General features: G+C 42.8%; 1 protein-coding gene across 2 annotated transcripts; it reads left to right on the top strand.

The window, feature by feature from the left end:
• The first annotated feature begins 1,944 nt into the window (after positions 1 to 1,944).
• LOC106579303 (syntaxin-4) lies at positions 1,945 to 9,083 on the top strand. 2 transcript variants are annotated; one of them, XM_014159109.2, is made up of 11 exons: positions 1,945 to 2,192; positions 3,106 to 3,210; positions 3,569 to 3,668; positions 3,998 to 4,072; positions 4,198 to 4,268; positions 4,383 to 4,491; positions 4,681 to 4,754; positions 6,848 to 6,985; positions 7,162 to 7,272; positions 7,355 to 7,443; positions 7,593 to 9,083. In XM_014159109.2, the coding sequence occupies exons 1-10, from the start codon at positions 2,163 to 2,165 to the stop codon at positions 7,430 to 7,432; spliced, it is 891 nt and encodes a 296-aa protein (XP_014014584.2). In that variant the 5' UTR covers positions 1,945 to 2,162; the 3' UTR covers positions 7,433 to 7,443; positions 7,593 to 9,083. The 2 variants fall into 2 exon arrangements, with proteins under 2 accessions (XP_014014584.2, XP_014014585.2); XM_014159110.2 differs by having other exon boundaries at positions 7,355 to 7,471.
• The last annotated feature ends 3,273 nt before the right edge of the window (positions 9,084 to 12,356 follow it).

The raw sequence follows: 12,356 nt of genomic DNA, 5'->3' as shown, positions 1-12,356 counted from the left end.
TGACTGCCTAGGAACAGTGGGTTAACTGTATTGTTCAGGGGCAGAATGACATCATTTTACTTTGTCAGCTCGGGGATTCAATCTAGCAACCTTTTGGTTACTGGCCCAATGCTCTAACCACTAGACTACCTGCCACCCCATTACTTAGTTGAAAACCACTGCTCTATAAGTTACATTGAAAAACAAGAATTGAGTGAGATTTTAATGTTTGTATAGGCCAAGGTCTACTACTTACAGACCCCAAATGCCAAAATAAACCTTTTGTATTTCATTATGGGCAATGCAACCTACTTACAATGTTAGGTGAAATATGCATCTGAAACACCATATCAGACAATGTCTGAGTAACCTGGTTTGATACCTGTAGAGCCAGTCACACACATACCCTGGCGCATGTCCCTAGAATGTCCTTTAGACCTACATTGACCAATTTGGTTTGTTGATCGTATAATAAAGCATTCTGATAGTATAACTAGTTTAGGCAGGCCTACTCAGTGGAAAACTTGGATTCTGTGGTTTAGTAAGGCAAACAGCATCATCTTGTGGCTATGAAAGCAGAGTATCCTACCACACACAGATTCTTTAATCATTTAATTGACATAATTAGTGCTTAGCAATTGGCTGCAAAAGTCAGTGATAGCTTTTTACAGCAACACATTCTGTTCCCAATACAAAATATCCAAGGGAATATGCTGTCATCAAAGAAATTACTTTGGGTGCTATTCAGTTATTATTAGGCTACCATATCTGGGAATTTCCTCAGTACATGCATTATATTTCAAAACATTACTACACTGAGAACGTATGATTAAATTGATAAGTGATGTTGTGTTTTCTTAACCTAGAAATTCAAATTTTGGTTTTAATTGAATCGGATCTGATTTGGATGATCACAGTGTATTGTGTATTGTATCTATACCTTCCATCCTCTCCCTTTGTGGATTTGGAGGCCTCCTCGTAGATTGACCAAATTCAAATTAATTCAGTTTAACACCAAGGAATATTTCACTTGCTGTAAAGTCTTGAATTCCAAATTCTGAAGCCATTTTGAAAGATTGAAGCATCTGAAATAGATAGTGGGATGCATGTTCTTCTTATAGACACCTTATAGCAGGTGTTCCAATACTTTTTTGGCGAGAGACCCCATTTTGATATCAACATTTTTTCCCCACCATGTAAGAAAGTTATGTATTCAGCAGCAAAAGTTAACTTTTCTAATTGGGGCTATGACAGTCTATACATTTTTTGGACAGTATTTCAATCTGAAGGAAGTATGGTTTGAAGTGACTGAAATGCATCTGAAAGGTATTGTGAAGTTCAGAAGATCATCAGGCAATAATTGTGCATGATCTTCTGTGTAGAAAACAACATGATGATGATGTTTGTTTCCCTCCAGTCTGATTTAGTGCTTGGTCTTGTCCACATTGTTCTAATGAATCCTGAGCTTGTGGGCATTGTAAAATGAAACAGAAGACACCTATGTGTTCCTGGGAGTCTTATCTTTCAAGAATGGGGTCATAAAGTTAAAGCCACATTTGTAGGAAGAAAACAGAAACTGCTCTGTTTATTGCAAACACATTTAGCTGTTAGCGAAGGTTACTGACATACCCGCAGTTCTATGAACCAAGTGCAATTTTCTTTTTTCAGAGTTTCTCTCACGACCCCATTTTCAAATCAGGCAACCCCACATGGGGTTGTGACCCCTAGTTTGGGAAATGCTGCATTTTAGTCACCTTCAATTTAATTTCTCAGTTTGAAGGATCATTATGATCATATCAAGTCAATAACAATTTCACAATAGGTAATGGACTTTTGTTGTGGGGGTACAAAACATACAATGAAGCACAAACGAATTATAAATGTGACCATGTTTACAGCGGAGGGCAAAATAAACCAGCGTATTTAATTGACAGTCAAACAAACCAAAAAGCTCCAGTACGGTAGGTGGCGTAGCTATGTGTTCTAATGTGGGCTGTCTTTCTCTCTAAAATCCTAAAGGGAAGACTAGCTAGCAGTTTAGATTACTTGTTGAATGACACAAGCGCGAAAGTTATTTTTGTGTATGTTTTATTGCTCATTTGTACCAATTTTTCTTCACCTTGATATAGGATATCGTAATAATATATTCGTTAGCTAATACATTCCATTTGGACTGAGAAGAAATGCGGGACCGAACCAAGGAACTGGGCAATGTGAGTTTCAAGCTAACTTATGCTAACCAATACCAATTGGTACATTTGCAAGGGAAGGTTTAATGCAGATTTGTTAGCCATTTCTTATGTTATTCTTTATCTGGTAGTTAGTTATTAGTGCTAGCTACATTGCTTTTTAATCGGCGACTTTGCTAAAGTTAACTTACTTGTTAACCTTGCTAGGATAGCTAGCATAGCTAAAATAGTCTACACCCCAAGGATAGGCCAGGGGCTGTGTATTAAAAGTTCAATGCCGCACTCATGGGTTGCATGTTGGAATTACATGATAATGATGTGCAATAGAGCTCGTAGTCATAAAACCGGAAATAAATTACCTATGGTTCGTTCAACCATTCCGATGTGGGAACTTTTTTTATTTATTGTATTTTTTTTTTATAGGTATTTTTCTTAAACTGCATTGTTGGTTAAATGGCTTGTAAGTAAGCGTTTCACTGTAAGGTCTACACCCGTTGTATTCGGCGCATGTGACAAATACAATTTGATTTGAAATGAATGGGAAAGATTGGAACTTTGGGATGAACGCCGAAAATAAGGTCTTTGTTAACACAGGTTTAGGAGATCTTATACGTTTTGTTCTATGATATAATATCATTCAGTTAACATGACCTTTATGAAATATGAAGCCTTTATGTGCTTGTTTTGTTTACATAAATACATCAAAATGCACAGTAAGTGATGTTAACTGATGATTATCTCATAGAACAAAACTATAAGATCTCCTAAACCTGTTTACCACAGACATTTTTTTCCACGTTTATCCCAAAAAACAAATTTTAAAAAAACATTAATTTCCCCATAGGCTTTGGCCAACGAGCCATGGCGGAGTTGGTGCCTACAAAATGTTGAGTATTGTGTCCATTCTTTCCCTCTCTTGCTCTTCCTCACACACCAGACCGCCGAGGCGTCAGACGAAGATGAAGAGGGCAGGGCACTTATGATCAAACCAGGAACTTCTACAGTGAAGGAGGAGAAGGAGAATGATGCTTTTTTCAAGAAGGTGAAATCATGCAACCTAATTCAACAGTCAAGCCGTCTGTTTGCATTTTATAATGACTTGCTGTCAGTTTCAAGTTATGTTGTTCTGCAGTACTTTTCTCTTGGCTTGTGGATGCCAAGCACAGGAACAGTTTGTTGTGTCAACATTAAAGTACTGTGCCAATGTGATCTGGCAAGTTATAAGCTGAAATACTGTCAAGTTAAAACCAGCAGCTTTTCTGTATGCCCAATTTACATCTTATGCGAAAACATAGGATGATGCAGAATGTCTCCTGGCCCGTTCTCAAGTGCCCCAAACAACCAAATTCACTGATTTAGCTCATCTTGCGTTAACCAGCCTGTTCATCCCTTCGTATCAGGTCCAAGAGATTCGAGAGGGGCTGGAGACGCTTAAAAAGGTGGTTTCTGACCTTCAGAACAAACAGAAGACCGTGTTGGGTGTGGCACTGCCAGAGGACGGTCAGTAGATCAACACTAATACATTGACCTTAGTGCTAATATGCTGTATGTAAATATATGCTATGGTGGTACTGTTAAGAGTTATGATATGCATAGAATATGTAATGTGAGCTGTAGCCTAATTAATCACTGCACCTCCATGTCTTGTCAAAAGGATCACATTCCACTAAGGTAAGTCTCTGTTTTTATCATTTTTGGTGATAAAGCAGTTGTGCTAATTATACAATTAGGTGCCATTATTCCCCTCAGGCTGTCTATTCTGAGGGATTAGTTACTCTGCCTGTTGACAGTTACTAAAGGTGATGTCGTAAGGTTTCTTTCTGGTTCAGGCATGAAAAGGGAACTCCAAACCCTTCGGGAACAGATCAAAACAATGGCAATGCAGATCCATAAGAAACTGAAGAGTGAGTATTCTTAACTGAAGTGACATGATCAGCTATTGACTATTGATCGCGGGTGTTTCGGTGCCCCCAGCGGATACACCTGAAGACAGAAATATCAGATCCATTGTTTAGTTTTTTTTTCACAGTCATTGAACCCAAGAAAGGAGAAGATGATGGGAAATACATCCCCATAAACCTAAGGATGCAGAGAGCCCAAGTGAGGCTTCTAATTTCAGAAAAATAATTAGATTTCATTCATATAGTTTTACCATAGGCTGCCATTAAATTAACACTTTTTCCATCCCTCTACTTCCTTTTTCTCTCTCTCCAGCATGGTGTCTTGTCTCGGGAGTTTGTGGAGTTGATGGGCCACTGTAACACCATCCAGGCTTCCTACAGAGATCGCAACGTGGAGAGGATACAGAGGCAGCTCAGAATCAGTGAGTCTACATCTATTACTGTCACTGTATGGCTGTTCAGAAAGGGGAATCGTAAGTGATTTCAACATCATGGATTTTTGTCTTCTGAATTCAAGACTGCAATGCAGAAGTTCATCCACAAAGGTGATTTCGTATGAAAATGAAATCTACCCAAAAGCAGCAACTGATAAGGTTATTATATCCCTCTAGCTGGCACCAATGTAACAGATGAAGACTTGGATGTTATGCTTGAAAGTGGACAGACTGATGTTTTCACACAGAATGTGAGTATGACTGACTGACAGATTCACGGACTGACTGAAACTAACCACAATTAATTAATGTGGGAAAACACCTGCTGGAAATCTCAAGTGTTTTCTTCCTCTTTTTGTTGGGTAGTATGCTATGACTTTTCTCTTACTCAATCAGGCTCTGTGTTTAGCTGAAAGACAAAAAAACATACAGTGCATTTGGAAGTATTCAGACCCCTTAACTTTTTCCACATTTTGTTACAGCCTTATTCTAAAATTGATTTAAAAAAAACAAAATAAAAAATCTACACACAATACCCCATAATGACAAAGGGAAAACTGGTTTTTAGAAATACCTTATTTACATAAGTATTCAGACCCTTTTCTATGAGACTTGAAATTGATCTCAGTTGCACTGTTTCCATTGATCATCCTTGATGTTTTTACAACTTGGAGTCCACCTGTGGTAAATTCAATTGATTGGACATGATTTGGAAAGGCACACACCTGTCTATATAAGGTCCCACAGTTGACCGTGCATGTCGGAGCAAAAACCAAGCCATGAGGTCGAAGGAATTGTCCGTAGACCTCTGAGACAGGATTGTGTCGAGGCACAGATCTGGGGAAGGCTACCAACAAAATTCTGCAGCATTGAAGGTCCGCTAGAACACAGTGGCCACCATCATTCTTAAATGGAAAATGTTTGGAACCACCAAGACTCTTCCTAGAGCTGGCCGCCCGGTCAAACTGAGAAGGGCCTTGGTCAAGAACCCGATGTTCACTCTGACAGAGCTCCAGAGTTCCTCTGTGGAGATGGGAGAACCTTCCAGAAGGACAACCATCTCTGCAGCACTCTACCAATCAGGCCTGTTATGGTAGAGTGGCCAGACTGAAGCCACTCCTCAGTAAAAGGCACATGACCGCCTGAGTGGAACTTGCCAAAAGGCACCTAAAGGGCTCTCAGACCATAAGAAACAAGATTATCTGGTCTGATGAAACCAAGATTGAACTCTTTGGCCTGAATGCCAAGCGTCACGTCTGGAGGAAACCTGGCACCATCTCTACGGTGAACCATGGTGGTGGCAGCATCATACTGTGGGGAGGTTTTTCAGCGGCAGGGATGGGGAGATTAGTCAGGATCGAGGGAAAGATGAACAGAGCAAAGTACAGAGAGAGCCTTGATGAAAACTTGCTCAGGACCTCAGACTGGGGCGAAGGTTCACCTTCCAACAGGAGAACGACCCTAAGCACACTGCCAAGACCATGCAGGAGTGGCTTTGGGATAAGTCTCTGAATGTCCTTGAGTAGCGCAGACTTCAACCTGATCAAACATCTCAGAAGAGACCTGAAAATAGCTGTGCAGCGACGCTCCCCATCCAACCTGACAGAGCTTGAGAGGATCTGCAGAGAAAAATGGGAGAAACTCTCCAAATACAGGTGTGCCAAGCTTGTAGTGTCATACCCAAGAAGATTCGAGGCTGTAATCGCTGCCAAAGGTGCTTCAACGAAGTACTGAGTAAAGGGTCTGAATACTTGTAAATGTGATATTTCATACATTTGCAAAAATGTCTAATCCTGTTTTTGCTTTGTCCTTATGGGGTATTGTGTGTAGATTGATGTGGAAAAAACAACAATTTAAAACATTTTAGAATAAGGCTGTAACGTAACAATATGTGTAAAAAGTCAAGGGGTCTGAATACTTTCCGAATGCACTGTATGTAAACGGTAACGTCTGGGACGACGACAAATGTTTCTACATTCTCATGGGAGTAAAATGATGACAGATTTGTTTTGTTTAAGACACTCTTGATGGCTTGCACTGGACTACAGGTTTGAATTTGGTAAGCACTAATTGAGATGCCTGTGCTGTACAGGACATCCTTAGACATCTGTAACCTGTATAGTCGCCATAGCTGTGAAATAGAACCCCACGTAAATGGAACCCTTTTGGCCTCCACTTGCTTTAGAAGAATGACTACTTTAGCTGTAGTTCTCTTTTACTGGATGTGTTTTATGAGCAGTTAAATAGAAATGTGTTATCATTTCTCAGACATCACCCGTGTGACATTTTTGGGGGTCAAGCTTGAAACAACCTGATTGTAACATTTACACTCTTCCTCCTCTAGATCCTGATCGATGCTAAAGCCACTAAGCAGGCGCTGAATGAGATTGAGTCCCGGCATGACGAGATCCTCAAACTGGAAAGGAGCATCAGGGATCTGCATGACATGTTCCAGTACCTGGCCATGGAGGTGGAGGCTCAGGTAAGATTGTCACCCCAGGAGGACAGACTTGAGCCATAATACCTTTTCCACCCAAGTGTGCCCTTGTTCACTCCCCGTGAAAAGCAAATTTAATGAAATGGGCTTTGAGAAAGTTGGTTGGTGGAAACCTTAGTGAGGTGTTTGCTGAATTGACAAACTGTTGTTCTGTTGTGCAGGGGGAGATGGTCAACCGCATTGAAGCCAATGTCCTCAACTCAACTGATTATGTGCAGAAGGCAGTGGTAGAGACAGAGAAAGCTGCCACCTACCAAAACAAAGCACGCAAGGTAGGAATTAAAGGTTGTACTGCTAATTATTGGACAGGTTAGCTAATGAACGTTGATACTACCCCTCTCTCTCCCTCTACAGAAGAAGATATGGATCGCGTTATGCTGTGCCATTCTCCTCCTCATTTTAGCCATCTCATTGGCGATCACCTTCTCCTGAGATCCAGACATGTGAGTTCACTCTTGACGTGCACACGAGGTTTGCAAAAATTGCCATTTCATATATCATATCAACGTGTTCATTTACTGCAAATACAAAGCTTGGAAGTATTGGTTGATTAGTAATCAATACCTACTTTTTGTAATTCTTCCTTTTGCAGTGTCGTCTTCCCCTCTCCTGCCCTGGGACCTTGGAAAAAAAGACATGTCCTGTCTTACTGATATCACTGAACTTTTGACTAACACCACTCTCATATAGACAGACACAAACAATCAGTCTCTCATGTTAACTGCCCCACTCTCAGCGAAAGGCAATGCTGAAGGCTTTTTGGCCCCGCTCTGTGGCACTCATTTCCATTTAGGATGCCATTGAAGAAATGTGTGGACAACTCATTACTGACTCAACGTGCTGGACCCCTATGTATCCACAAGCATGGAAGAATGCAGTATTGGAACTGGCACTGATCAGATTTACTCAGGAAAACCCCATAGCTAAGGTGGTTATTTTATGACGTACAAAGCGAAATAACCTTTTTAGGGCTTCTTGTTTTTAAATGCAGATATAGAATATAATTGTATATCGCCAATTTTCTTACTTGTTGAGTAATTAAGACATGCGGTTTTATAAATCTTTCAAGATGTCTGAACTGGCTTCCATGTTGCCCCTGAAATTGATCTCTCCCATTAAGACAATATTGTCTGACCACTGCAATGAATGGCCCACTCCCATGTTATCCTATTTACATCAGTATTTATTTAGTTTGAATATTGTTGTGGAAGCTGCTATTTTAATAGTCTTGCCACAGCAACAATCAATGGGAATCCTTATAGTTATGGTGCCTTTTTTCCGTATGTGCTTTTTGGACAGCTCCCAAGGGCAATGTAGTGCACTCTTATTTTGTAAAGAAGGGATGGAAACTGCTGTAATTATTCAATGCTTCTGCTTCAAGAACACAACCATTTTTTTTACATCTGTATTTTTTCCCAAACAGTTAAGATCTCAGCCATGGTGCTTTACCCTAGCCTTATTGATCGGTGCTGACCAGCTTCTCCCTATAGATATTAGCTGACTTCACAAAAACAGGTCAGAAGTCTGTGTCATCAATCTGGATAGCCAGAGAGCTAGCAACAATGACAAGAAGCTGCCATGTGAGGAATCGTAGGTGCTTGTTCATGTCTTCTTTTGACGCCCATGCTGACCAACTGTAATTATGTATTTGAAAAACGCCTACATTTGCAGAATGAGCACTTACCTATATATATAAATGCAAAGATTTTAGTTAGTCAACATAAGGAAATCAGTGAATTTAAAATTCATTAGGCCTTAATGAGTGGATTTCACATAGCTGGAAATGCCCCAGCGCAAGGTGCACCTGTGTAATGATCGTGCTGCTTCATGATATGCCACAACTTTCAGGTGGATGGATTATCTTGGCAAAGAAGAAATTTGTGCACAACATTTCAGAGAACTAAGCTTTTTGTGCATATGGAACATTTGGTGTCTTTAATTTCAGCTCGTGAAATACGGGACCAACACTTTACAGGTTGCGTTTATTACATGGCTGTTAAATTTTGTATAAAACTTTCAGCTCATTTTAATGCAGAGTTGTTCAAATAAAATTGCCTATTGTGCTTGTATGGGTTTAACTGTTGCCCAGATTCAAGTTTGAAACGTGTGTGCCTCTTCTGCTACAATGTTCTGAGAGAAACGGTACAGTCCCCAGAATTACCTGGATAATCACAAGAGGGACATCTTGCAGATTTTATTGTAAAATCCAGTACCGTATGATCTCAAAAGCCATAAGATTGATATAAAGATAGGACTACATGGTACATTTTCCACATGCCAACCAGCAAAACAAATACTGCATGGCACCTACTGAGAAGATGTGTATAATACAAGTGTCATGCACAAACACATTTACACTTTATTTTGCAGATGCTCTTATAAAAAAGTAGGTTACACAACCAAACACCCAATACATTTTTGGTCTTTTTATTCAACTGTCATTTTGTCTTTCAAGTAAAACAATGTGGAATTACAAGGGAACAAAGGAATGTAACAAATTAAAGGGACAAATCAAGATAAGACCATCACCATATTCCACCCATTCACTCAAACATCACCCTGCCCAAAAACTGCTTTCACAATTTACTGAGCCATCTGCACCATTTTAAGTCCTTACATGAAAAAGGAACAATGAAATGATAGTAGAAATTCAGATTTAAAAAAATAAAGAATTTGGTAGCACTGATGCATAGGGTGCTTTCCTCGTGATTTACAGAAAGCATATCCTTTTTTTGTGACAAATGACAACTCGGTAAGTTCCACACCCCAACGTCAAGTACTTTACAAAGCAAACTGGGATCTCCGTCCACCCACTCGGCCAAATAGGCACTAATGTTTTTAATTCACTGATTCAATACCCTTTTAGTATAAACTTCATGAAATGTTGACCATAATGTCCGACTTTGGAAAGGTGAGGAGTTAAATCAAGGTTCTGCTCCCGTTTCTTTCTGCACTGCCAGTGAGTAAAATAATTAGCATCTTCGAGATGCATAACAAGCTTGAGAGAGACAGCCATATTTGGAGTTACATTGTGTGAGGTACCAGGAACGTAGTCGTAATGTGATTGAAATTGATGTAAAATACTACACCACAATGCACTCAAATGCTGAGGACAACATGTCAGATGTGCAAAGGAAAAATGCAGGCTGGATTTAAAAAGTCAGATGGACAGAAAATGACAAGATACAGAGACCTAAGCAAAGAGTAACTCCAGCATAGTGCAGCAAAGATCACATTTACAGATCTGCTCTCTTCCTGGAAGAAACCATAAAATATCCATAACTTATCAACAGAGGTCAGAACAGCTGACAAAATGTCCAGAACCCAAAAAGTCTAAAACCTTCAAACGTACGATACAACTGTCACTCAAAATATTATTTTGAATGTCGCATGAATGATTCCCATCGATAACCCTGGCAGAGGATAAAATCTGCATATTGTGCGCAATCTAATCCTCTCTCGAACACATCTCTTAGTATTCCAGTCTTTTTAAATGTTTTACAGTACATAGTGTGAACTAACAAATAACTCACTCGCACCCACCTCGTCCCAAAGTCCCCGGTGTGCAGTCAAGCCACTGTCCGTATGAAGTGACACCTTCAGGACTACAACACCTCACTTCTGGAAGGGCTCTACCATGGTGGCACCTTTCTCTCCGCAGACAGTCTGGCATCGCTAAGCCTGTCCCCAGTTGATGATGGCTGAACTGGAGAGGAGACCAGCTCTAATGTGGGGTGGGGGAGAGGGCCCAAGAGGGAGGGAGGTCACTGACCTGCACAACACAGTTCTGCTCTGGCCTCCGTCAGTGTAGACAAAGCAGCAACTTTAGAGGCCTTTTCCCCTCCGTTTTCCAGTCAGAATCCCTCACTCCCTCTCACAGTTTTTTTAAAAATATCTTGTTATTCCATCATGTCTTGTTGTGTTGGGCAGAGGAAGAGCGGGAGGAGCGGGTGTTGGCGGCCGGTGTGCGGGCCTGAGCTGCTGCCATAGCCGCCACGCTGCGCAGCACCCTGTCCGGGGTGCCCTCTCCCGAGCCAGCGTTCCCTTCCTGTGAGAGCCTCTCCCGCTTCTGGGCGTGCCTCTCCTTTCTTTCCTTCCGGGTCTCCCTCCCCCGGCCTTCTCCTTCCTTCCTGTGGCTGCGCCTCCTGCCCCTCTCGGTGCTGCGTTCACGTTCGCTGCCAGAGGAGGGTGCTCGCGAGCTGTTGAGCCTGGGCCCGGTGCTCTGGGAGCTGAGGCTGTGGGTGCGCTGGCTGCTGCTGCTGCTCCGGCTACTCCCTCCACCATCACTACTCACGCTGCTGCAGGCGCTGTGGCCCCTGGACGAGCGAGTCTCCCTCTCGCCCCCCTCCTCTTCCTTCTCCTCCGAGGGCTTCTTTTTTTCTTTTTCACTCTCCTCCTTTTTGCTCCCCCTCTTGTTGTCTGTCTCCAGGGGTGGGACGAGGGCGCCAGGGCACTGGCGGGTGGAGCGGGCAGCGGTGCGGCTAGACTTGGTGGGGGTCACCTTGCTGATTCCTGCTTTGTTGTTGCAGTTTGTTTGCGGAGTGGCTGGTGCACTTTTAGATTTGGACTTGTGGTTCTTGTCAGAGGAAGCATGAGAAATGGCATTCTGCCCAGCAGCCTTAGCCGCAGGGTCTTTCCTGCTGCCAGGGGTGTCAACCCTGCCTCGCATGGCAAGGAGTTTGGCTGCAGCGTTCAGGGCTGAACACCTCTTTCCCAGGACCTCTGGCTGGGGAGGAGTAGAGGGCACGTTGTTAGACTGGGGTTTACTCTCTGGGGTGGGCAGAGGACCAGAGGATTTCCGGGTGACCCTCACAGAGGATGTCTCGCTGCCAGACTCCCCAGTACCGGTGTTGTTGGACACAGTCCTGCCCTCCCGTTCAGAGCTCCTGGCGGGTCTTCTTCTCCGCCTGTTGCCCTCTCCATCCCCCTCCTTCTCCTGCCAGCTCTGGGACGAGCGGGTGAGGAGGCGCTCTTTCCTGGTTTCACAGGGGTCCGAGTCTGAAGAAGAGGACCTGGACTGCCTCCTCCGAGTGGCGTTGGTGGACTCTTTCTCAGTCTTCCCCTCTCCCTTCTCTGGGTCAGACAGAACCTCTCCTCGCCTCCTCTTGGCAGGTGCTCTCTTCTCTGCACTCTTCTTGTGTTGGGCTGACCGGGTGGGATTGGATGTGGAGCACACCGAGGAGGGAGAAGAGGAGCGCACAGACTCCTGACTGCTCTGGCGACTGAGAGGCCTCTTCTTGCCGGCGGCTTTGTCATCTCCGGCACTCTCCTCCATCTTCTGCTTATCTGTTTCCTCTGGCCGAGGAGCCACTGGAGTCTCTGGGTCAGCAAGTGAGGGAGTGGAAAGGACAGTGTC

The sequence above is a fragment of the Salmo salar genome, chromosome ssa19 (assembly GCF_905237065.1).
Source record: "Salmo salar chromosome ssa19, Ssal_v3.1, whole genome shotgun sequence".
Lineage (NCBI taxonomy): Eukaryota > Metazoa > Chordata > Actinopteri > Salmoniformes > Salmonidae > Salmo > Salmo salar.
The sequence above is the reverse complement of the archived record's forward strand: the minus strand, read 5'-3'. Positions and strand labels throughout refer to the sequence as shown.

What these genes read in the sequence shown, in the direction of transcription:
- LOC106579303 (XM_014159109.2), top strand. Translation starts at nt 2,163, where the DNA reads ATGCGGGACCGAACCAAGGAACTGGGCAAT. An exon ending in TGTGGCACTGCCAGAGGACG is followed by an intron (nt 3,669 to 3,997) that starts GTCAGTAGATCA and finishes TTTCTGGTTCAG; the next exon opens with GCATGAAAAGGGAACTCCAA. An exon ending in CCATGGAGGTGGAGGCTCAG is followed by an intron (nt 6,986 to 7,161) that starts GTAAGATTGTCA and finishes TCTGTTGTGCAG; the next exon opens with GGGGAGATGGTCAACCGCAT.